Genomic DNA, 24,735 nt, shown 5'->3' with positions numbered 1-24,735 from the left:
ATCTGAAATAAAAATGGGTGCCTTTTAAGAGCACACACCTTATCAAAAATACAAAAGTTTCACACCTGAGCTAAGATCTGCTATGTCATAGTAATATATAACTTAGGCTTCTCGTTTCTTCTTGAATAATTACGACTATATGCATATGTTTGGCTTCTGATAAAATGACAGTAATTTTATATTGTTCTTTAGGTGGTGAAATATTGGCCAGAAATCGGAAAATGTGGATTTTTAGTGTGGCGCTATCTTCTGAGGAGAGATGACGTTGAGCCTGCACCTTGGACCTCAGAAGGAATGGAGCGATCAAAGAAACTGGGTTTGAGTGTACAGGTCTGAATGAGGACTCTCAGAGTTGTTTTTATTCTCAGTTACAGTAAATGAATTCCAGAAACAAAAATTGGTTAAATTATAGCCCCATTTTTTTTCTTGTACTTCACTATGGCAGAATTTAATGCCAAAACCCAATACAGATTATCTGCAGACTGAAAGAATCCTGTAATAGTGACACAGCAGAAGGGATAGTGGATAAAGCTTTCTGCCTTAGCAGTGAATTGCTTTGCATATGTGGAAAATTAAGAGTTTGAATGCAGTTTTGTGATCCTTAGGCTGGAAAGAATTCCTGCAAGTGAATATTCTTATAGCTCTGACTGAGAAATCAAAAAGCCTGTGCATTTGTATGTGTTTTTTCTCTTCATGTGACTGAGGAGTTTGTATAGAGAGTGTATTTCAGGCACAGAAATAAACTGACCCATGAGGACTTGGGCATTGCAGAACCCATGAAAGATGGAAAGAATTAACATACTGTTTGTTTTCTCAGCAAGGCAATGGTATCTTACTGCATACCATCATCTTCAACTAACTGATATGTATAGTTGAAAGGGCATAGACAGGAGTATTGGGTTCTTTTAAATACAATCAAGTCTAGATTAGATTCTTTGACTTGGTTACACTTTCTTAATAATAGACACTAATTTAAATGTTTTCTCTATAATCATAGAATCATAGAACAGTTTGAGTTGGAATGGACCTTAAAGATCATCTATTTCCAACACCTTCCACCAGACCAGGTTGCTCAGAGCCCCGTCCAGCCTGGCCTTGAACACTGCCAGGGAGGGGGCAGCCACAGCTTCTCTGGTTCAGTGCCTCACCAACTTCACAGGACAGAATTTCTTCCTTATATCTAATCTAAAACTACCCTCTTTCAGTTTAAAACCATTATGCCTGTCCTATCACTACACTCCCTAATAAAGAGTCCCTCCCCATCTTTCCCATCAGCCCCCTTTAGATGCTGGAAGGTCCCTATAAGGTCTCCCCGGAACCTTCTTGTCTAGGCTGACCAACCCCAACTGTCTCAGCATGTCATGTAGGGTTTTAGAAATGATTATGTAGTTATTTTAATATGTAGTCACAGGGTTTTGAAGCCTTTTAGAAATTGTCTTGTTAGTATTTGGGAATTCCTGTATGTCAGTGGGTTTTGTTTTAAATCTGTGCTTTTTTATTTTAGTATCCGGAAGGTTATTTGGAAGCCATGGCTAGTAAGGAGAAGAAAGATAAGGTTAAAAAGCAAACTGTAAAACAGGAGCCAACCAGCCAGAGTAACGGAAACCAGAAAAGGACAATTGATGATGGTATTTCTTTTTACTTTTTTAGCATTCATCAGCAGTGTCTGTCATGTTCCATTTTATTAAGCCAGTAGTATGAAATGTAGCAGAAGTGTGAAGTTACTTGGAATACTAGTGTAAATTAATAAGCACATGCTCTGTAATTAAGTAGTAGTTTAGGGAAATAATCCTATTTACTACTCTTACAGATTTTTTTTTTTCTCTTAAGCTCTGTAGAAAAATGAACTGTGCAGCTGCCTGCTGCAGTTCAGTGCTGAACAGTATGAGTTGGAGTAGGGATTTGATTGCTGATTTCATGAGTCTAATCCATGTTTTAGACTTTCAGAAGTAGTTTTGTCTTCCGCTTTTAATAGTTCAGACTAACACTCTGTAGTTACCGTGTCTAATGGTCACAATCTTAAGCAGGTATAGAGGAGCCTACGAATACACCCAAAGCCATGAGAATGGGAGATGGAGGGAAAGGAGAGGCTTTCCAGCTGACCCAGGAGCAGCAGTGGCTGATTAGAGAAGACTGTATGAACCAGAAACTGTGGGATGAAGTACTCGCTTCCCTTAAGGAAGGACCAGTATGTTTGCTACATGCATAATTTTCCATGTTTACCTTTTCTTTAGACTGTTAGGAGAAATCTTGAATCTCTCTTAAAACCTAATTGGCTTGTTGAACTTTTGCTGAATACAAAATGTGTCTAGCATTACTTTTATTTGTAAGACTTTGATTTCAAGAAAATAAGCCTTGCTTGTACTGTTTGCTATTGATAGGTTGGTTTACACCTGCATAATCGAGAACTTTTCTTGCTCAAAAAACATTTTGGGAGTTAGAACTGGCTATTTTTTTCTTCTCATTTCTGAAAAGAGCGTGTTTTCTCTAAATTACAAATGTGTTTTTGTGCTGTGCTGATGTGAGAAGTCAGACAAGAATAGAAATGGTTCTAGTCACTACATTTTGCTTAGAAAATAATTTTATGACAGAAAATACAGGTTGTTTGCTTCGTTTAAGAAGATAGAAGTACTGTCGTCTTCAAATTTAGATATGAAATGAAAATGTTTTCATCCAAATCTAGATTTTCCCACTCTGTAGAGAAGGGAACCTTATGTAAAGAGAAAATACTTTCCTCCCCCTAAAAGTAAAAAAAAAAAGAATAGTAAGAATAGCTCAAGATTGAAGAGACTATAGAAACTACTATTGAAAAAGTCCACAAGAAGAGTATCTCCTGAAATATTATGTCTTTCAGTGATAATTAATCTTACCAGTGTCACATTCATAGTTAGCTGGTTTTTTTAGAAGAAATCAAGTCACTAAGAAGTTACAATAACTTGATAAAACTCAACTCAGTGTAAAACAAACCGTTGGTTGGAAAACGTACATAATTAGTTTAATTGAGAACTACCACTAGCTATTTATGGTGCTTCTGTAACAGAAAAAGCATCTGTAACTCCCTGTTCTTCCACTTACGGTACTGTTTTTTGCTATAAGGCTGCTGCAGCTGTCTGGAGAAAACAGTCATTTAAAAGTGGTTGAGTTACTGAGAAGTCATTTATCTGCAGATTCCTACCCATAATTTTGGTAAGATTTCCATTTGGTTGCCACTAAAGGCAATGGGAATCACTGCTAACTTTGGGTCGCTGCTGTGAAAATGTAAATCCTTCTGGTTGAAACAACCACCTTCCCTTTTAACTAAATGTGGTTTAAGATAAATCTGGTATTTTAAAAATTATTACAAAGAACCGTATTTTGATTACCCATAGATCTGCTTTTTTTTTTTTTCTATACCCAAGCTTGTATTCTTGAGATATTTGGAGATCACTAACATGCCAGAGATAAGCATGCTTGTGTGTGTAAAGCCCCTGATACAGTTGTATCCTGAAGATTCCTCAGAGATGCCCTGAGAAGATTTATAAACCAGGGAGATTGATTTACACAATGCAGAGAATTTGGCCTGAGGAGAGAAGAAGCCATTAAGCTAGCCATAATCCATAAGCACAGGAGAAGGTGCAGAAGTGGCTTTCTTAGAAAAGTAAGTTCCCTTGGCAGAGAACCAGATATCTTTCAGGGACATGCAAATTTTTAGCAGCAGTTACTAAACACACTTACTAAATTTTCTGACCTATGCTAAGAATCAAGCATGAGGGGCCCTGAGGTCTCTTTTCATTTTTTTGTAACAATACTCATACAAACAAGTAAGTGATCTTTAAAACACTAGTTCTCTGATTTGTGGAAGAGCAGGGAAATAAAGCAGTTAAGGGCCTGGTTCCTGATTACTTTTAGAAAGCTGCACTCATGGATATAGAGAACTTAAGAACTTCTGAAACCTCATCATCTTTATGTAATAATGGCATTTACAAGAATTGTAATAGAGTTTATCTTTTTTATTCCTTTGCCCTACACTAGAATTTTCTGAAGAAACTGGAACAATCCTTTATGTGTGTCTGCTGCCAGGAGCTGGTTTACCAGCCAGTGACAACAGAGTGCCTCCACAACGTCTGTAAAGTAAGAATAAACTTGGTCTTGCTCTGGGCTGTTTTCTTGGCTCTAAGACACCAGTTACCAAAGCCATATGTATTTTAGAAAGACAATATTGTCTAACATTCTGAGCAAAAACATGCAACAAGTTTGCATTCAGTGACTGCTGTGTAACTTTAATTTTATGTAATAAACAGTGGAAGTATGTTCAGTAACAGTTCCTGATAGACATAATGAGTGAAGTTTACCACTGCTGTTGTTCCTTTGTGATCAGGGGAGTTACACTAGGAATTAGTTTGGTTCAGGAGCTAGATGTTGGTACAGTAACAATAATTTAATTTTATGAAGTTAAGGAATAACATCAGATTTTATAATGGTGTAACACTCTTAATAAGAGTTGTTGAAGGGATGCAGGGTAAATACAAGAAAATTATTTGGACTTGTTTGGAGTAAGTGATGTTATCTTGTTAATTCTTGGCATTGTTTATGTTTGGTAGGAGGGCCACAGAAGTCAGTTTATAACTTGTGTATCTTAAAATCTTGATCAGTTGGATGTAATGTCAGGAGTTTGGAATCCAGTTTGTACTAGAGTTAATTTTTGTAGCATGAGTGTGTAAAGAATCATGAGCTAAATTGTGCATGTTTGAAACGTGTCTGCCGTACCTAGTATTTCTGCTTAAGAGCCTAAAGGGACTCAGATTATCACCATCCTACTACAACATCTGATAATGCAGGTTTGCTGTTCAAGAAGATACGTATCTCTCCAGTAAAAATCACTGTGTTGTTATGGATCGCCTGCACACATGAATTCTTATGGCTCCTTAAAAAAACATTAAAAAAACCTTTAAAACATGTTATAAAGGGGTTAATATATAGAATTATGGAAATTAGAAAACCATGGAGAGGAGAAAGCTGAATGGCAACAAAGTCCAAAAGCACAGAATTTGAAGATGTCAGTAAATGTTTGTGAATACAAGATACCATCCAGTTGAAGTTAATTTAATCACTGATGCTAATGCGCTAGAAGTTGTATTATTCTACATACGTCTTTAAGGCTTAACTGACTGTCGTTCGATGAGGTAGATGGATATTGTTGCCTAAACACTTGGTTTATGCTCATGGTTTATGCTCAGAGAACGGCTGCCTACCACACAGTCACTTACTCCCCTTTTCACCCCCAGTACTGGAAAGGAGAAGGTAAAGCAAAGGCTCAGGAATGGCGATAAGGATGTGAAGGGATGATCCATCCATTATGGTGATGGGCAATAGACAGACTGAGGGGGGAGAACATAAATTTACTAGACACTAACAACAGCACTTGACCATGTGACCAGAGTAGTACCATGAGAAGCATTCCCACATCTTGAAAACACCTTCCCCCACCCCTCCCTTCTTCCCAGGCTCAGATTTTCTCCCTGTATCTCTACGTCCTTCCCCCCAGCAGTGCAGGGGGCGGGGAATGGGGGGTGCAGTCAGTCCTGCCTCTTCTTCCACCTCGGTGCGGGGGAAACTTACGGGGAAACTTACGGCATACCTCCCCTCTTTCAGCACAGTCTGACCCCCTCTCACAGGAGTCGGTCCTCCACAAACTCTTTCGGTCATGAGCCACCCCCACATGTTGCAGTCCTCCCAGTGCTGAACTACAGCAGGGGAGGCTTCTTCCCATGGGGTACCGGCTTTCTTCAGGCACACTCACCTGTCCCGGTGTGGGGCCCCCCACAGGCCAAATCGGCATCTGCTCCACTGCAGACCCCCATGGGTGGCAGTAGGGATGACTGTGCCGTCTCACCGCAGGATACAGGGGTGTCTGCTCCTGGTATAGTCACCTTCCTCTTGAAATGAAGGTCTGGAAAACTGTAGCAATCTAACTGTGAATCTGTAAGGAAGCTGCAGACATGGCTGCATTTCACAGGAAGGCACTAGTGGAAGTGAAAGGGAAATCTCAGTAGTGATTTGTTTTAATTCCTCCCAAACTCAATGTTTCACATCCCAGCCCAGAGCAGACCTTGTTTGTTAGGACATTTTTGTCACAGGGGCAGAGCTAGGAGCTGGAGGGCTTGGTAATGACTTCCTGTTTTCTGGTAGTACAGCAGATTTCATCTTTGGTTTATAGTGATTAATTAGTTTTTGCTGGTTAAGCTGTCAGTCTAAAACAAATTTCTCACAATCTACTTCTCTGCCTTGTATGTCCTAGAGTTGCTTACAGCGCTCCTTCAGAGCTGAAGTCTTCACCTGCCCTGCCTGCCGCTATGACCTTGGAAAGGGCTACACCATGGTTCCAAACAAGATACTGCAGACACTACTGGACCAGTTCTTCCCTGGTTACAGTAAAGGACGATGATGTGCTCAGATCCTTCTGTACTTCTCCCAGTGACTTTATAGACAGCAAAGGAGAATAAACATGGAAAATTCAACAGTGGACCAGCCAGCTTGATGGGACTCAATATATTGTCACATTTTGAAGCAGCTAACCCTCTTCCCCTCATAGCCATCTTTTTGGTGTAGTGAGAACTCTAATTCTCAGCTGTCTTTTAACATCAAGGGTAGTTTTGGCCAGTTAACAAATAGTTTTTAAAGAAAAGAAAAGCCTCAGCTCTTACTGGCCTAGCTGATGGTTAATTTATGATTTATTTTTTTGTAACTACCTCAGGACAGAGGAAAATAAATTGTGGGGATGACAAAAAGTTAGTAAAGTTTTAGCTAAACACTGCCTCCTGAATATTAGTTGTGCCTGGTCCATGTGGTTTGATTTACAAAAAAAAAAAAAAACCAAACCAAAACAAAAACCCACAAAAAACAGCAAAAACCCCCCAGAAACAGCACTTAAGCCAGCTGGATTAAAGAACAGCAAATTCTGTGGTGTGCATAATCCTTTTTTGTCTTTTTCTTCTATTATGCTGTATTTTTTTGCAAGAACAGGCTGATTTTTAGTCTATTTTTGTGAGCTTCATTGTGCTTTTCTTGTATCTTACGCAAGTTGACTACTAATGACTAATGAGAACAATATGAATGCATTGTTGCTGCATTAGTGTAAAGTGATCTGTGTTTTTTGCACTTAAAGAGGGTATTCAAGACACTCTAGTTGTGTAAAAAATATTTCATATAAAAAAGCCACTTCTGTATTAGTTAAAATGTATGCTTTTAGTAGGTCTTGTATCAGTGGCAATACATCTACACAGCATTGAAGGCAGTGCTAGCTTGGAGAGGGTTCAAATCGCTTCATATTGTGATCTGAAATTTTATATACAATATATCCCCCCCCAAAATATACCTTATTAAATATTTTATGATTCAGAAAAGTTGCTAATTTTGTTTTTACTATTTTCCCCTTATTTAAATCATAACATTTTTATCAACTTTTTTTTTTTCAGATTATTACATACTTTCTTTAGGTGGGCTTGTTTTTCAGACATGAGGCTTTATATTCCTTAACTAATTTCTCAGTTAAAAAAACATTGTTAATTAAGAAAAAAACCCCAACCTGACATCAGTGTCCATGGGTTCACACATACTCCGTAATAGCAGCTCTCATAGCAGTAGCTGTAGTAGCTACTCTGGTCTCTACTGAGCATTTGAAGGAAGCTCATTAGTGCTCAATCCATGTACCAGAGTGGGAGGGAACCCCTCCTACCCCAGTGGTGTTCCAGTGCTTGCTGCTAGCATGGCTCGGTGCAGCTGGGAGCTGTGGATGCCCCACACAGCAATTAGTCAGAGGTTCCCACCGCAGGCATGGGCCTGCACTGCACAGTAGGCATGTAGAAGTATACATGGAAGTATATATGTCATTCTCAGTAATTTAAGATCATACCCTTATGCTGGTGTGGTAGTGAGCCAGTTACTGAGATGCATGTGGAAGTGCTGGGTTTTGTGTCTGAAAGTTAGCTTAATGGCTTACTCACTTCATCCAAAATAACCTCTCTCTCTCCTCCCCCATTCTACTTCAGATTTCAGTTGCATCTCAAATATATAATGCTGGTACTATCTCTCTAGTCATATATCAAAAAAACAGGCGTGGCTGAACAGTTTTGAAAGATGTAATTTCTCAGCTTTTTCTGTGCTTACTAGAATGAGGATTCAGACTTTGTTCAGTAGGTGAATTGGGTGTTAGCGTTAAGCATACAGAGCTATAGACAGATTCTTATATCCTGTTGAACTTTTATGTTTTACAAAACATTAGCTCACTGTTTTATGGGGAAAACAGACCTAATTTTACCTTTGTTACAATCACTGCATCTGTGCAGTAAGCACGTAAGACTTGTGGCTTTTTACTTGGTAATTGAGTGCTGTGAAACACTTTTAATGCTTTTTTTGTTTGAGAGCTTTTACCAGTTAATTGATGAGATGAATTTCTCAGTTTGAGTTCAGCAATGGGAAGTTCTCCACTTAATATGAAAATGATGTAAACCAATTTTTTAATGTATCTTTTCAGTGAGACACAAGCAACATGAAACTGCCTTTAACAAACATCAAAGTAGCTTGACAAGACTTCATGGAGTTAGATTGGCAGTGCGGAAAGACTGTCCTTTCTCACATTACAAGTTTGCAGTGTTTCCTCATGATTTTTTACGCCCTTTGTGCTGTGTCAGTAGCTACTGAAAGACACCCTTTTCAGTATAATAAGTAAAAATCGGTGTAAAATTCTGATATTCTTCACCATGTATTTAGACATTTTAGGACCTAGGTGCAGCTTTTCACAGCAAAACTGGTACCTGGCATAACCTTTCTTTAATGAAATCCATTCTCGTCTCCTGTCATCTGCAGTGTCTTTGTGTAATTAAAGCTCCCACTGAAGTCATAAGGTAGGTAATGAAAAAGTGGCAGTCCTGAAACTTTCACTATAAAAGACACAAAAGTACAGTACTTAAAATAGCGCTGTGAGCACTAGATTCATTTGTGTCATTTCAAAGAAAGTTCCCAGGCATGATTGTGCATGTAGACCTTCAAGAAGAGTTTGACTAGTTGCTGAGTGTAAGGTGTGAAACTGTGCGGTCCTTTACTCAGTCTGAGTGTTACTGCAGTACCTGTTTCCTCATTCACCAAAATCCTGCTTTCTGTGGCTGAACGAGTTTGTCTTTACAGGGTCACTCACTTCCATCAGACACAAATGAGTCTGCACAGACCCACCTTCAGATTCCTTTCAAATGCACTCATAACGCGTACACTCTCTGTGTAACTGGTAAGAGGAACAGTTTTATAGAAATTTGACTGGGAACAGGTGAGAAGAGTGTCCCGTTTAAGGTCTGTGTTCTGGCTACTGAGTAATTGAACATGGTATTGTGAGTAGCAGTGGGGCTCTGGTCTCAGAGTACTGTTGGTATTCTTGGAGGCCCAGAGCTAAAGCTGTGAATCAGTTTTTATACAAGCTGTAGATGTATGTGACAAAGCAAGGAAAGATGAGTGCACTGTATAAACCAAAGCCAAGACCCAAAATAAGAGATTTGAGGAACTGTGGAAGGAGAACACTATGTTAGACAAGATCTAATTCATAGTAAGCAGTTCACAGTCTGCTATAAAAGGTGTTTCATGCCTTCTCCAGAATAAGGGGAGAGGATTACATGGAACTACTAGGAAAAACCGATGTGATATAGAAAAAAAGTTAAGTTTGATACTGCTCAACAAAACCCATCATTCTCTCTCTTTAAAAGAACCTGAGATTTCAGTATTATTCTCTGCCAGTATTTTGCCTTGTGTAAAAGCTGTTAACTGCTGTGGCAGTTCTGACAAATAAGAACTTATGCCTCGTAATGTCATACTGCTCTGTGGGATGAATTCAGCTGAAAAGTTAAAATCCAAAACATGACAACACATAAAACTCCATCCAATTTTATTAGAGTGCTAACACTAGTAGGTAGAAAAAAATCCAGTATGAAATATTAACACTTGCAATGCTAGTGGTAATATGTGAAGTAAATTAAACAATCTACTTCATCTTTTTTTACAAAGTATAAACAATTACTCCTGCAGTTAATATTCATCACTATTGCCTTATGCATCTGCATATTTTCTACTTTTTGTTAACCATATCTTCCATGCCACTTTGCAAATTAGGTGTTAATTGTTAAAACTTTAGCACAAAACAGACAAAATACTGAATCAAGGCAACTTCAACATCAGCTGCTGTGGAACAATCAATCACATTTTGTTTGCACCTAACATATTGATTGTATTTACATTTGAACAGCAGTGATTCAATTAACAAACATGGTGATTATTCAAAATATACACAGTATATAAATCCCCTATCAGGTCTGGGAAGAAAAGGCCATCCTGATGGACTCAAAAATCCAGGCAGCTAGAGTCTTACGAAGATGCTCTCTTCTGCTCAGAAAAGGGAGATTCGTAGGCTTCCATTGGTGGACAGGTACAAACCAGATGTTGATCTCCATATATGTCATCAATGCGAGCAATTGTGGGCCAAAACTTAGTTTCAGGCTTCACAAATGGCTAAGAACAGAAGAAAAAATAGCTATTTAAATTTTTCTACCAAGCAAAACTATGTAACTGTAATAGACATCAGAAGTTTTAAGAATGACAAACACTGGAAAAGTTTTAAGTGAAGTCATACTTGAAATCTGTTTGCAGTCCCTGAAAGGTAACAAGTATGTATAATAAAAGTTGGCAGTCAAAAGAATATCTAGATTTTTTTAAAAAGTCTAACCATGTTCTCTAACAAATGCTCGCGAACAAGCCGTTGTCATGGGATTAAAAAAAACCTACAACCCTTTGAATATCTGGCATACAGACAGGAACCAAGGAAAAGTGGAGACTACTACCAAGACCTGTGCTGTTGAGTATAGTAATATAAAATGAGGTAGCAAACTTCACAGGTTTCTTCTTCTTTGAAACAGTACATAGCAATAAAATAGATGCAATTCAGTTTTAGGTGAGGAAAGTTAGTTACACATATATTTAGCTGTTAAGATCCCGGAAGCAATTTTATGTAGTGCTGTGAAGAAGTCTGACGTATCGTCTCCATTTTAACCTTTATTTGTAGCAGGCTCGCACTGGTGTGTCTCGCCCCGTGCTGACTGCGCATCATGTCAAATCCTCATCCAAGTTCTTCAGAGCAGAGCTTTGAACGTCAGGACGTGGGACTCTGTTTTGATTGCCCCCGTGCAGTATGTCAGAACTGAACAGGCTGCTTCCAGCTGAAGTGCTGAGATTTAGAAATCCATGTTTGCACTTAATGTGTAGAGAATTTTTTTAAGATTGTTTTTCCTTGTCTTGTAAAACAAAACTAATGGAACTACTGTAGAGCCCGCACACACAAAAACTGAGCAACAGTAAAAATGGCTCTGAAATTTTTATTCTTACCAGATTACTTCAACTGACCAGAAAACAACAGGGCAGAAAGCGCATGTATTTCCACATCACTAGGATCCCATTATTTACTCACCAGTGGGAATGCTGCCACTTCTCTGGAATAAGGACGATCCCACTTGGAAGAAGTGACACAGTTCAGAGTATGTGGTGACATCTACAAGCAAAAAGACATATTTAGGACACAAAAATACTGAATTCAATTGAATGTAGCAGTGTGAACCCTCCTTCAAATTCACATTGCTACATATAAGTAATTACTGCCGAGGCAGTCACTGGAGAATACCATTTATGTAGGGAAAAAAAGACAAATTTAAAGCAGGAAGCAAGTCAGTATCTGGGTTTTTTTCAGTTTACCTGAAGATATTACCCAGTGTCCGAATATGCTTCTGTCTTTTCAGTATATTCCCTCAGTATTTAAAAAGTCAGTACAGCTTACAACAGTTGAACAGAGCTTGAGCCTATAGCAATTTTGTACTGCAGTTGCTAAAATAATTCGTTCAATCTTTATTTTACTGTTAGTTCTAAGGTCATTCCACTCCACTTCTTAAACCAGATAAATAAGCATCTCTCCTTCATTACTATAAGATGATCTCGAAATTTACAGATTTGTGCTTGTGTAAATAACTTTATTTGCTGACAGAGCAAAGGCCAGACTTCTGACTGACTCAGAACTGAAATTTTGAAAAAGTTTATAGTTTCAAAAAAAATTTCAAGGAATTCATGAGTTTGCTGTTGCACACAGTTATTTTTGGGACTACTGAAAAACCAGGAGGCAGGCGCACATAGCCTCAAGTAAGTCTCAAGCGTCAAGCTGATGCTGGTAACTTGTTCTAGATGCCATCTTACCTTTAGTGGATTAATTTGGGGGTCCATCCTGCCCTCCTCTATTTCAGCAATTTCCTGCCGAATACTGATCATTGCATCACAAAATCTGTCCAGCTCTGCCTTGTCTTCAGACTCTGTTGGTTCAATCATAAGCGTCCCTGCCACTGGCCAGGACATGGTTGGAGCATGAAAACCTGATAAAGAAGAAATCAGTCACTGACAATAGGTCATGAATGAGTATATACATTAGCTAGCAACTGATTCACAAAATCAGCCCTTTCTGTAATCTACAGGACTGAAATTGTTGGTAGTGTTGGCAGTGTACTGTAGAGGTAAGACACTTTTCAAGTATCTTATTTTTTAACACTGAGGGTTAATGACATGGTATTATTTACAATAGAGTTACAAACTGATTTAATGAAATGCTCTTAAAACCTCTTTTTGTTTTTTTACTTTTCAGCCTGTATTCTTTCTTTCCCAGGTTATTTCTGTTCCTGCTGCTCACTTCAGTAGAAGTGTTTTGTCACTTTACCTTCTTATGACAGGTTGAATGTCAAAGTAAGATGGGTAAACAAGGTAAAAAGAAAATGTGGCCTCTCATGATTCCCTTTTTGCACTAGTGCTAATTACAGACTTGTGATACTTCTCTTTCAGCTGCAGAGGATGGAACTTTTACTAAACTTATCCATGTAACTCACCTCCATACCTACTGAAAAGTCTAAGTGGTGCGTGCTATTTCAGGCTATAGCACCCACTTAGAAAGAGCAGGAATGGTGGGGGGTTTCGGTATCACAACCAGGCTTTGGATTATTTCACTGACAGTTATTATTGGTTAGGGTTTTAACAGCTTTTATGCATATTTGTTAGAAGCACAGTTGCATAGGATCAAGCGGTTCGGTGGGTCATCTTGTCTGGCAGCCACGATCAGAATCTTCAGAGCATGTGTACAAAACTGCCCAAACTGTATCAGGATGGAAGCATTTAAATCCTATTATCCTACTTCAAAAGTTTGGGGTTGTTGTTGGGTTTTTTTGTTGTTGTAATCTTACTAAGCTCTTGCCTGCAACCCACTTGCTGCAATGGTTAAGTCTTGTAATTGCAAATTTGAAGGAGCAGTTTACAAAACTGGAGAGGTAGTAGCAGACTTGTAAGAAGCTACAACTCAGTTGATGCAAATATCTCTCTAGGCCCTTAGTGAACATGAGGAGACCTGAAATGATCATGACAGATTCACCATCCATAAGCACAGGACTAGAATGTTTCTGGCTCCCTTTAGAAGAAATTTAGGAAATTCTCATGCTGCTATTTCTAAAAAAAGACACTGACTTACCATAATCTTGAAGCCTCTTAGCAAGATCTACAGCTTCAATGTTTGCTGTCTTTTTGAAAGGTCTCGTATCCAAAATGAATTCATGGGCTACATAACCTGTAAATGAAAAAGTGTACACTATGTTTACTTAGTAAGAGAATAATGCAATCTGCCAAGCAGTCTATTCTGATGGGTTTTGTGGAGCATGGCAAAAATGCAAACTAAAGATGTCTACTTAGGTTAAAACTGAAACCCGGGAAATTATCAGGTAAGAGATATACAACTCAGTATTTGAAGACTGGCCCTCTGAGTCCCACGTCACATTAAGAAGAGGCCTCATTTCCAAGATCAGAACTAGGAAAGGGTGGTCAAAGTAGCTCCTGTAAATTACAAGTACTCTGAAAAATAACTGGGTTTGGCAGTGGCCCAACACCATTTGGGTCTTAGGCTATCTTGAATTAGACGTGTACAAGATAATCAGTTTCATGTTATGACAGAGAAAAGCTCAAATCTGGTGTTATAGAGAGGCTAAAAAGTTATCTAAATTTATATCCATGATCCTCAAGAACCTAGTTCCATTCCATTTCTGAATCCTTCAAAATGTGCAACTTCTATTCACTTCTGTGAGGAAATAATACATTATCTTAAAATGCAACCTGCACATTTAGCCAAGGAGTACTCCATTAAATTTAAGACGTATTTTGAAGACATACGTATCATACTCAAATAGTCTTTGGTGCCACTCAGCTTAAATAAGCAAAATAGCATTCTCTGATACTTTTACCAGATGAATTCTTTCACCTCTTCTTAAGTATTTCTGTCCTGCTGCAAGACTGGAGAGCCATAGCAGGGAACTAGAATGTAGCTGAAGTATTGTACATTGCCAAGGCGATTCTCGCTCATCTCACAAAGGAGAATAAGGAACAGAAATGAGAGAAATTTGGTGGGGTTTTTTTCTCAGAGGAAGTATGCAAGGGAAAGTACAGGTCCAAAAATTGCTTCCAGTTCTTAGATAGTTGTGCCATTAGTTATGGCAGATTTGGAGGTCTCAACTTTGTTGCTCCTTGTTTTTCATTAATCTGCTACTAGAATTCAAGGAGATGCCATGGTTTACTCCATCTTTTGTAATCATTTTATCTAATTACAAACAGGCATTTTTACTTCTACTTCCAAGTATCTCAGTTTCATTGCAATACCTTCAGAGAAGCAGTGTGGCAAGTTATTTGTGTCCTTATGAACAACATCAAAAGAAGTTTGAGATGCAGCTGTCACATAGCAGTAAAAAGTGAACCATACTGCAAGCCAACTTCTACACAGGGAAAAAAAAAAAAAAAGTTTTGTAGAAGAAAACAAATTGTCCAATACTTGCCTCTTGCTCCTCTGAAAAGGATTTTGTAGTGCTTCTCCAGCCTCTTTGCCATGTAGTTTGCATTTAGTATTGCAATCTCAGAAGCATGCTTCAGACCTTTTGCTCCCATTGTCTGAAAAAGGAATAACATGAATAAAGAGATCTAAAAACACTCCCAAGCAAGCTCAATGTGTTCTTGTACTGGCAAGCATGATAGACAACAGCACCATAATGCATCTACCTAGTTTTAAGGCAATCACACTGCTATTACACTTTTCCACTTGCTTGAGAACAACTATGGTGTACATACCTTATGAGACTGTTTATAAGAGTTTTTGGTTAAAGTCAAGTGAACAACCCAAACCTTTCCTTAAAATGAGAAGCTCTGAAGTGAATAGAAAAAAGTGAGAACTCAAGACTGTCATTAGCACACTTGTAAGGACTGCACACGCTACCTGTCACCATCCTTACCCCCCAGGGCAAGGGTGTCCAGAGAGCTTCCCAAAAAATAGATGTGTGCTGTCTGTACAGTTTATCACAGCAACTCAAACTCTGCTTGCTGGCGTCATGTCACAGATGACACTGTGCATGAACAAAGGCCAGAGACAAATGAACACAGAGGCACTTTTTTCTCTGCTAAAGCACTGCAAAAGGACAGCACTGGAATTGAGCTGTGGCTGAATTTCTTAATGCTGCACTTGGAAGTTAAGTCGGCAAAGGAGAAAGCCGAAACAGCCTGAGGAAGCCCCTTCAGATGGGACAGTGTAAACAGACAGCACTTCGCATTGTGAAGAAACAGCTTCCCTTAAAAATTTACTATAGTTTAAACATTCTGTAATAGAAGCCAGCTTACAGTCGCAAGTGAAAGCCACCATGGAAGTTGTACCAGCTCATATTTGCTCATTTCGAATTCCAGAAGAGCTGGTTTCCCTGGGAGCACAAGTTTCCATGGTTAGAGTGTCAAACTGGCTACAGGGTACTCTGAATGACACAGCCTTTATATTCACCTTTACAGCTTTTGCTCTCACTGAAAGCTTTAAATGTTGCTCAGAGTCCCAGCACACCCTCTTCCCAAACAGAATTTGAATCTCTTTTGGCTGAATACTTCTATATATGTAACCAGCTTATCACTAAATTGCAACACATGAAAAAATTAGTTGGATCGTGATCAAGTTGTCACACATCCAAAGTCAAAACTAAGTTCAGTTTTCAAATTCAGTAAAATCCCCTGGAATTCACCATGCATGGTCATAGGTTATACATATCCTTTGAACCTCTTTGTTTTCCAGTAGGACAATGGATCAGCCTATTGACATCTGTTGCAATAAGAAAGGATGGCAGGACAACTGCCATACCTGTGTAGCCTGGTTAATTCTTCTGTCTCTTGTTTAATATTTCTTGAGACAAGTGGACACAAGGCAGAAAGCTGCAGTCAGGCTTGTCCTTCCACTGTCTCCAACATTGAAGAATTCATGCTTAAAAGCTGCTTGGTAATTACTGTATTCCAAGAATATTTCTGGTTGCTGTATGCTGCTGTATGCTGCAGTATTTATACTTGACCTGTATGTAACATTTAACTTTCACTAATTTATTTAATAAGAACTTGAATTCCAGGGGATTATTACTATTTTTGCTCTCACTGTCAGACCCTTAGCAGATACTCCTTATAAAAGTCTACCCACCTTGATATACACCCAGGAAATTGGCAATATAGCACTGGAACCCCAAGGTGCAGCACTGACAGTACCCAAAGGACATGCATCCTTATTTGGCTGTATTTTGACGACAGGGTGGGTAGGCAAGTAGGGAGCCAAATGTTTCTTCCTAAAACAAAAACACTGATTTTAGAACTTAAATGTGTGTTCCTGTGTTACCATTACTGGACAGTTTCAGCAGTAGCTTCTCTTCACCTTCCTTCCCAACACACAACTGTGTCTGGTCTATGTCTTCTTCAACAGAAAGCTTATTAACGTAACTGCTGACAATGGAGGATGGTGGTCAGTTTTCAGTTTATCACAAAATACTCATGCAGCTATCCAACTCAAAACTTTTTTTTTAAAAGAGTAAGATTTTATTTTAAAGGAATAAGATTAACCTATATGATAGATACACACAGTTCATATACCACTTCTGCATTCTGGACTACATACAATATCAGCTCCTGAAGTCCACAGATCATCTCTGCATTTACTCAGAAAACAGACTGCTGAACGAGGTCTACCATACACACTTAAGGGCCAAGATGAAAGTCAGAGTTTGGAAATACACGCAAACCTCATGATTCATGAGATCAGCACATGACTATCCTGGAGAAGGACAAAAGTTTACAAACAACATTACAACTCTCCCATTCATGGCTCTGTACTTCAGTGAACTGCCAACAAAGATTCACTAAGGGATTTATTTTTTATTTTTTTTTTAAGAAAAGGCTAATAAAGAGATACCCACACTCCAATTGGTCCCATTCCAGGTCCTCCTCCTCCGTGGGGAATGCAAAAGGTTTTGTGAAGGTTTAAGTGAGAGACATCAGAGCCGTAATCTCCAGGACGACACAGACCCACCTGTGAAGGGAATACTCTGTCTCAAAATATTCTTTAATATTCTTTATTCTATTTAAGGCCTATTACTTAATTTAAGAAAAACAGGTTGAAAAAGTTGTGATATGTCTTCCTGTTTTTCTTTTAATGTGATCATCATAAACAAGTATTCATGAGAACAGTTTTTTGCTTTAGAAATTGTTATTCATATCTGTAAAGAACGTCCTTGACAAAGATTACATAGACTAAGCCAATTTCAGTGAAAAACTCGTACATCTTTCAGGAAAAAAATCAGATAAAAGAGAATTGTTTTCACAATCTAATTTTTATTACTGTTCTTGGAAACCTCACCTCCCCCAAACACTGCCATGTTGTGAGGAAGCTGTGTTATGGTCTGAACTAAGTGCTGCTGTGCAATTTTTATTCCAAGGAAATGTATGCTCCCAGATGTAATAAATTTACCAAGGGGATTTTGTACCTGGGCATTCATATTTGCTCCATCTAAGTAAACCTGGCCTCCGTGTTTGTGAATCAGGTCACACACATCTCCGATCTCTTCTTCAAACACACCATTGGTGGAAGGGTATGTGATCATGATGGCTGCCAAATTCTCTTTATGCTTGTCCACCTGTTGTCAGGGAAGCAGAGAGAAAAAAAAATAAAGTCATTAAGGCTCCTACAGCTTCTTCCAAGAAGATTTTTACAAAAACATGAAATTAAGGTCATCATGTGTTTTACGGGTGAGAAGTAAGTCTATCCACAGGTAGTATAGTTCATTTATAGTCAGCAAAAGATACTGGGCTCTTTCTTTCAGCAGTACCTACGGAAAAAGAGTCTTTTCTCAATAAATCAGAATTTTAAACCACGGAAGAAGGCATAGTGTTAAAAGATGCATGTATAATAGTCACTTCTAGGACCTTAAGGTAAGTGAAACATCTGGCCTTCAATGATCTAATGACCATACCCCTACTTTCACAATACAGTTCTATGACTACCATAAAAGCCTGCTCAAATACATATTTTTGAATATGTGTCCTGCTAATCTCTGGGATTCCCAAGATCCACCTGCAACCAATCTACTCCAAAAAGTGAAAAAGTTTCCTAGCAACACCTTCCCCAGCAGAGGTGGGCTTGAACTTCACTAAGCAAAGGCTATAAAGTGCAGTCTTGAATGCTTCATACTCACAAGCATGCCTCATTCATTTCAAATACTAGCTGTAGACCAAAAAGGTCTGCTATAAAAGAGCCTACTGTGCAGAAAGACTCTCTGTGCCATTCTGGTACCAAAGATCCTCAAACTGGAAAGGAAATCTCACAAGTGTCTCATGGCTAGCGTCTGAGTCAGCAAAAAGAAAAAATACTTACTTACCCTTTTCAAGCACGTATTCACTATCATTGACCTATTTTCTCTCAAAGAAAAATCTAATTCAGCAGCCAACACTACCACCTGTAGAGGAGAAGGAGTGTTCCTGCCTTGAAAATTACAGATAATTAAATACTCACCATTGCTTTTAAATGTGAGAGATCAATGCTTCCATTTTTATCCACTTCAATTGGCTGAATCTTCATCCCTGCCATTTGTGCACTTGCTGGATTTGTACCATGAGCAGATTTAGGAATAAGGCAAACCTTAGAAGGGAAAAAGAAGCAGGGGCTAAAGTATAACTAGTTAAAAAATCTTAAAGCATTATGGACTATCCTCAGCTACAATTTATTATCAAAGTTTTCAAAAGGGATCCTGAGGGAACATTTAGTGGCAAATTGCCACTTGTACTGAAAGGTGCAACTCAATTTTCTCTGAAGAAAACCCATTCAAATATCAGCATCTAAATACTCATTAGGAAAACAGTTTCATTTGCAGCATAAATCATACTTAGGGCTGCAGTCCCAGAATATTATCTCAAGATACTCACATTTAAAATCCTTTCTTCTCATCCCCTGTTTTTTTAAAAGTCTCATTTTTTTTACAGTAATCAGTCTCCATATGTACAATGACTTGAAAGGGAAAACTATCTAATTCCAGATTTCCACAACTTCAGCTGACTTCTATTTTCTTTGGTATTAGATTAGGTATTATTATTATATTTTATTATATATTATTATATTTTCTTTGGTATTAGATTTTAGCTATAGCTAAGACATTTCAGACAGCTATTTACATGCTCTGTACAGTTCATTTTAAAAAAAAGAGAGGTACTTTTACTTAAATAAATGTAAGTTTTTGTTAGTGATAGGAAAATGGAGCTCAGGATAGTTCCTGAGCTAGGAACTCCACCCTTTCTAAAGACAATAATGCCTTCTCTAAAAAAAAAACACAAAAAAACCAAAACCCCTTTGCTTCTATTCTGGGAGGATATTGAAACATTTGTCTATTATGATTCTCTTGGAAGGATTCCTTTAACCTAGTTTAATAAGTAATTTACTCAAACTTAGCTGCATTAAATAACTGAGAGTAAGGCACTTGTTTTCATGAGAAACTGCACGATGGTGTCTACCTCATGTTCCGAAGAGACACGAGACAAATGTTAATTACTTTAAAAGCTGTTCCAGGGAACTGACCCACCTGTCTCAGCACCTGGATATTTGCTCGTCTGGGAGTGAACCATCAATGTTCTACTGTGCAGCTGTGCCTAAAGGAAACACAGGGATCCCAGCCCCAGTGCTGGGAAGCACTGTGGCACCTCTGTAGCCATTTTAGCTGCATAGCAGAAACGTAAAGTGAATCTAGATTGCTACCCAGACTTGCTGGGTTGCATCAGCAGCTGCTGTGTACAGAAACTGTTGACTGGGCACCAAAGTGGACAGATGTGAGCTATCCGGTAGCGTTGATACTTTTTTCCACAAGAGAGCACCAAATCCAAATGAGACTGACTCTTGATCTGCTGGTTTATTTCCACTCTCCAGCCCAGGAGAGTCAACATTTTGGGCTTTCTCCCCCCCCGCCCCATTTTTTCCCAGGATTATCTTGATTTTACTATAATATTTGAGATCTGTTAAGTGTGCACAACTGCAAACAGCATGCAGACTCTCTCTTCTGCATGATTAACCTCTGGGTATTTCTGAGCATAGAAGGACCATAGACACTCACAGAAGCCCAAGGATCTTGCACAGAATAAGAAAAAACAGCAAAGCATACGTGGATAATCAGAAGATAAATGTCCAGGGAATAAAATTTCAACCTAATTTCACTTCCCACTGAGTGACTACTCACAAAACAAAGCCAGTAATTGTAAAGAATGACTGATTTCTAAGAAGTTTGAGGTGATCTGGATGCAACAAAAACATAAAGACAGAACAAGAGAACACTCACTATTCAATTTTAGGTATTTTCCTCACACAGATCTTATAGTTCCCAGTAGATCAGGACAATGACCCTTCCATTTTGAGATTACACGTGAGTTCCAATGCCAAGTATAAAATCAGGTTCAGAAAATATGGCTATTATTGCACTAAGGACTTTTTTCCCACCTTTTAAAGCCAGCTTTATGTGTGTGTGAAAGAGGAAGAGCTAATTAATCTCAGATTGCCAAAAAGTTTTTGATCTAGTCCCAAAAATGTTCCTGAACTAATTTTCAGTGTGTTAAGTGGGCAGGTTCCCATGGACAAATATTTCATGAAAACACAGGAAAGAAACAAAAAGATCAATGGACAATTTTCACTGTGGAGAAAGGTCGTCCTAACAGAATATTATAAATATCTGTGTTGGTTCCCTAGCATTTCAAGTTACTCTTTATAATGGAGACATACAGTGAAATGCCAAATATCCTGTTAATATAAAATCACCCAAATCACTAAAAGAACTGATTGCATAGTTCAGAAAGAACCCACAGTAATAATTACATTCAAAACTGAATATACTGGAGTCAGACAGATCTAGAATATTACACAAGAAAACAAATCTTAATGATACACAACTGGGAACGTAGTTTTGAACCTATTGCCACTCAAAAGATCTTGCAGTGTTGGGGGGGGGGGGGAAGCAACTACATTAAAAACTAGAAAGGAAATAGAGAACAAAATAAAAGGAACACAGAAGCTCTGAGAATAAACAAAGATATGAGATGGCTTTTTCAAGAAGGATGGACAAGTAACTGGAATCTAACTAGGAAGACAGAAATGAGGATAGATAAGGATATGATAAAATCTCAGAATTAACACATGATACTCTAACTGTGAACACAGAACTGTTCATCACCATTCAGGAGTGAGAGGGTATTAGATGAAATTGTAAGATGGCAAGTGCAAAAAAAGAAGATGAAGTATTTCTTATGAAGAAATATGATTATATGATAATGGGTGACAAAGCCACAGAACATTTTTTTCCGAGATACTGTAAATATCAAAAGCTTCCTCATAAGGGTCAAGCCATCAGATTTAATTGTAGAAAAATGCATAACCAATGCCTTTGGATTCCTTTGGATCTTTAAGTTCCCAAACCATAGACATGTAGAAGCCGGGGCCATGTGCTGGTTAAGTATCATTTTATACCTGCTTTGTCCTTGTACTCCTTGTCGTAAGAGGAGTCTATCTGTCTGTTATTGACCACTGTAAGATTGGATGTTGGGACTGACAGACTTTTGGTCTGGGGTAATCTGGGAGTTCTTATATCACAAACATGTAATCATCTCTAAAATGAAACTTGCTACCACCAACTTCTCATGTTTACATATTTCTACCTATTTCACTTCCAACTAAACTTATATGTAAAACCTATGATTAAGCCTTTCCTCCAGACATCTTACATTGTTCGGAAAGCATCTAAAGGAACAACATCACTTTCAGATTTTGCAACTATAATGTCCTGCCATTAAATGCAAAAAAGAATACTCTTTAGAAGAAAATTATAATTCAAAATTCTATTAAACAGTGTACTAGTAAGAACTGATTCCGCTTCGGGGTTAACTGCAGTTGTATCACCTCTCAGATTTACAAGAACTCTCTTTTGTCAGGTTACAATGGTATAGCTGAGAAGTGACTCCTTGAGGTCAAAGTTTCAGGTACTTAGTATCAAAGAGAATCAAGCCTTTAGACTCTAGCGTTATCAACTGAGGATGATCCTCAGTGAATCAAAACTTACTTGCATTATTCATCTACAGTTTTTGTGGCCCTTGTGAAGCAAGGTTACGTTCATATATCCCAGAGAAATGTATCTGAAACAGTTTGAATGGACAAGAATCAGATGAACCTAGAGATTTCTAAGAGTAGCTACCAAGGCATACCAGAGGCTTGTCTGCTTCTGTCAGAAGCAGCTACACTGGGAACCAGCTGATGTTGTAAGCAATGTTAAGTTTTAGATAATCAGCTCCTATTCCTTTTGTAATTGAAAAAGCTGGAAAGCTGAAAAGCCTGTAAAAGCAGAAAACTGTCATTGCACATTTTCTTTCAAGGCATGGACATCTGGGCCTAGATCCATCTCACTGAAGATCTGAATTGCTGTTTCACATTCATGAGTAGCTGCGTGATGGCATCAATGGTTGGGTTCACCCCATGATCACAAGCTTATCTGTAGGTTTTGGGTCTCTCCCTAAATGTCCTGATGTTTCATGAGCCCACTGAGCTATAAACAACTCATCCTTAAGTTCCCAGTCCAGGTCTACCTGAGTCACTTCAATTCTGGCAGCCTGGTCTACCTGCCAGTGTTTTTGATGGTCTTCAGTGCTGCTGCCCTTGGGCTTGTGAGCGTCTGTATGACATGTACCTTTACAGTAATGCTTTCTATCTGTGCAGCAATGTCCTGACAGAAGGCAGCAGTCTAGATAGGTTTACTGTGCTGCCAGTTGGTGTGCTTCCAATGATGCAGTCACCCTCACAGAGCATTTGCCACTATTCATGAGTCAGTACTGACACAGAGCTGGCTGGTTTTCTCTTTCAGGTATCTCTAGGGCCAGCTTCTGCAAACTGGCTCGACTTGCCTTCTTCTTTCATGGCTTTGACAACTTGTGTAGGATTCTACACCACAGCTTTCCACTTCCAACGGTGTCCTACAACACAAGAGGATCCCGTGGTAAACAGACCATACTGCTTTCTACCTTCTAATAACTCATTATACGGTGGCACTTCTTGCGCATGAGTCACTTCCTTGAGTAACACTCTCAAATTTATGCTTTCTGGTGAGTCCATGATATCTTCCAGGATTCTTGGGCTGCTGGGGTTCCTCATCCAAGACTGTTGCATGACCAACACTACCCACTTACTCTGTGCAGTATCCTTTGAATATCCAGCACAGCACAGGCAATCATGGTGCCAAGAGGAGCTAGCTGTGTTTCTGCACTAACAACTTCTGGAGCAGCTCAGACCTTCTTATACACTGCCAAGTATCTCTTTTTCAGTCAGTGTAGTATGCCTTGGATCCTCAGTATTCCCAGCTCCAAAACCCTAAAGGCTGACTTTGTATTTCTGAAGGTATTTTCTGTCAGAGGCTCCAGTTGAGGCCATGCTGCCTGTCTGCAGTGTAGTGTATGCTCCTCAGATGGTCCCATCCATATGGGCCCAAGGACTACCACAAAAACTCAGCCGGGCCCAAGGACTACCACATGAACTATCTCCTCTTTGATCTGTTCAAAGTCCTGTTGCTGTTTAGGGTCCCACTCAAAATAGTTCTTTAGGATCACTAAGTAGAAAGGGCTCACAAGCTGACCGTAAGCCAGCATACACATGCATTCTTCAGTATTATACAATGCCTAGACAAGCCTGTGTCCCTTCCTTTTAGCTGTTGGGGACATAGCTATTATCTTACTGACTGCAGCGGCAGGGGTGTGACAATGTGCATCTTGCTGCTTTAGTCCCAAGAACTGGATCTCTTGTGCAGGTCCTTTGATCTTGCTTTGCGTTTATGGCAAAAGCAGCTTTCCAAATTATCTGGATTATGCTTTTTCCCCTTCTCAAACACGTCCTCTGCTCTGTTGGCCCATACAATGATGTCATCAATGTATTGCAGGTGTTCAGGGGCTTCACCCTGTTCCAGTGCAGTCTGTATCAGTCAAAGACTGATAGGTATATGGGGCTGTGCTTCTAGCCCTGGGGCAGTCAGTTCCAGGTGTACTGGACACTGTGGAATATGAAAGCAAATGGTGGCCTTCACTCTGCAGGGATAAAAAAAATTCTTTGGCAATATCCATTGTGGCATACTGCTTGGCTGCCTTTGACTCCCATTTATATTGGAGTTCTAGCTTGTCCCACACAGCAGCACTGTGCTTCACTTTGTTCAGGCCATGACAGTCCACTGTTAACCTCCACCCTCTGTCAGACTTTTGCACTGGCCTTAATGGACTATTTAAGGGTTATTAGACCTTGCTTATCACTCATTTGCT

The 24,735-nt window shown here is 39.0% G+C and overlaps 2 protein-coding genes across 4 annotated transcripts in view; one reads left to right on the top strand and one right to left on the bottom strand.

Moving 5' to 3' along the window:
• The window catches only part of UHRF2 (ubiquitin like with PHD and ring finger domains 2), a 91,214-nt gene extending 84,314 nt beyond the window's left edge, over window positions 1-6,900 (top strand). The window contains exons 12-16 of one of the 3 annotated variants that reach the window (XM_074931562.1): window positions 193-330; window positions 1,505-1,628; window positions 2,034-2,188; window positions 4,012-4,110; window positions 6,278-6,900. In XM_074931562.1, coding sequence (XP_074787663.1) covers window positions 193-330; window positions 1,505-1,628; window positions 2,034-2,188; window positions 4,012-4,110; window positions 6,278-6,424 — 663 coding nt within the window. In that variant the 3' untranslated portion in view covers window positions 6,425-6,900. Of the gene's footprint in view, window positions 1-192; window positions 331-1,504; window positions 1,629-2,024; window positions 2,189-4,011; window positions 4,111-6,277 lie in introns of all 3 variants that reach the window. The other 2 variants (XM_074931561.1, XM_074931560.1) reach the window with 2 other exon arrangements.
• Window positions 6,901-9,774: 2,874 nt separating this feature from the next.
• The window catches only part of GLDC (glycine decarboxylase), a 50,794-nt gene continuing 35,833 nt past the window's right edge, over window positions 9,775-24,735 (bottom strand). The window contains exons 17-25 of the mRNA XM_074931658.1: window positions 18,929-19,054; window positions 17,904-18,053; window positions 17,337-17,449; window positions 16,571-16,712; window positions 14,910-15,021; window positions 13,562-13,657; window positions 12,253-12,425; window positions 11,480-11,560; window positions 9,775-10,527 (exon numbers count right to left, since the gene is read on the bottom strand). Of these exons, the coding sequence (XP_074787759.1) occupies window positions 10,384-10,527; window positions 11,480-11,560; window positions 12,253-12,425; window positions 13,562-13,657; window positions 14,910-15,021; window positions 16,571-16,712; window positions 17,337-17,449; window positions 17,904-18,053; window positions 18,929-19,054 (1,137 nt within the window). The 3' untranslated portion in view covers window positions 9,775-10,383. The remainder of the gene's footprint in view (window positions 10,528-11,479; window positions 11,561-12,252; window positions 12,426-13,561; window positions 13,658-14,909; window positions 15,022-16,570; window positions 16,713-17,336; window positions 17,450-17,903; window positions 18,054-18,928; window positions 19,055-24,735) is intronic.

The sequence above is a fragment of the Athene noctua genome, chromosome Z (genome assembly GCF_965140245.1).
Source record: "Athene noctua chromosome Z, bAthNoc1.hap1.1, whole genome shotgun sequence".
Lineage (NCBI taxonomy): Eukaryota > Metazoa > Chordata > Aves > Strigiformes > Strigidae > Athene > Athene noctua.
This window is presented reverse-complemented; position numbering and strand designations above follow the sequence as displayed.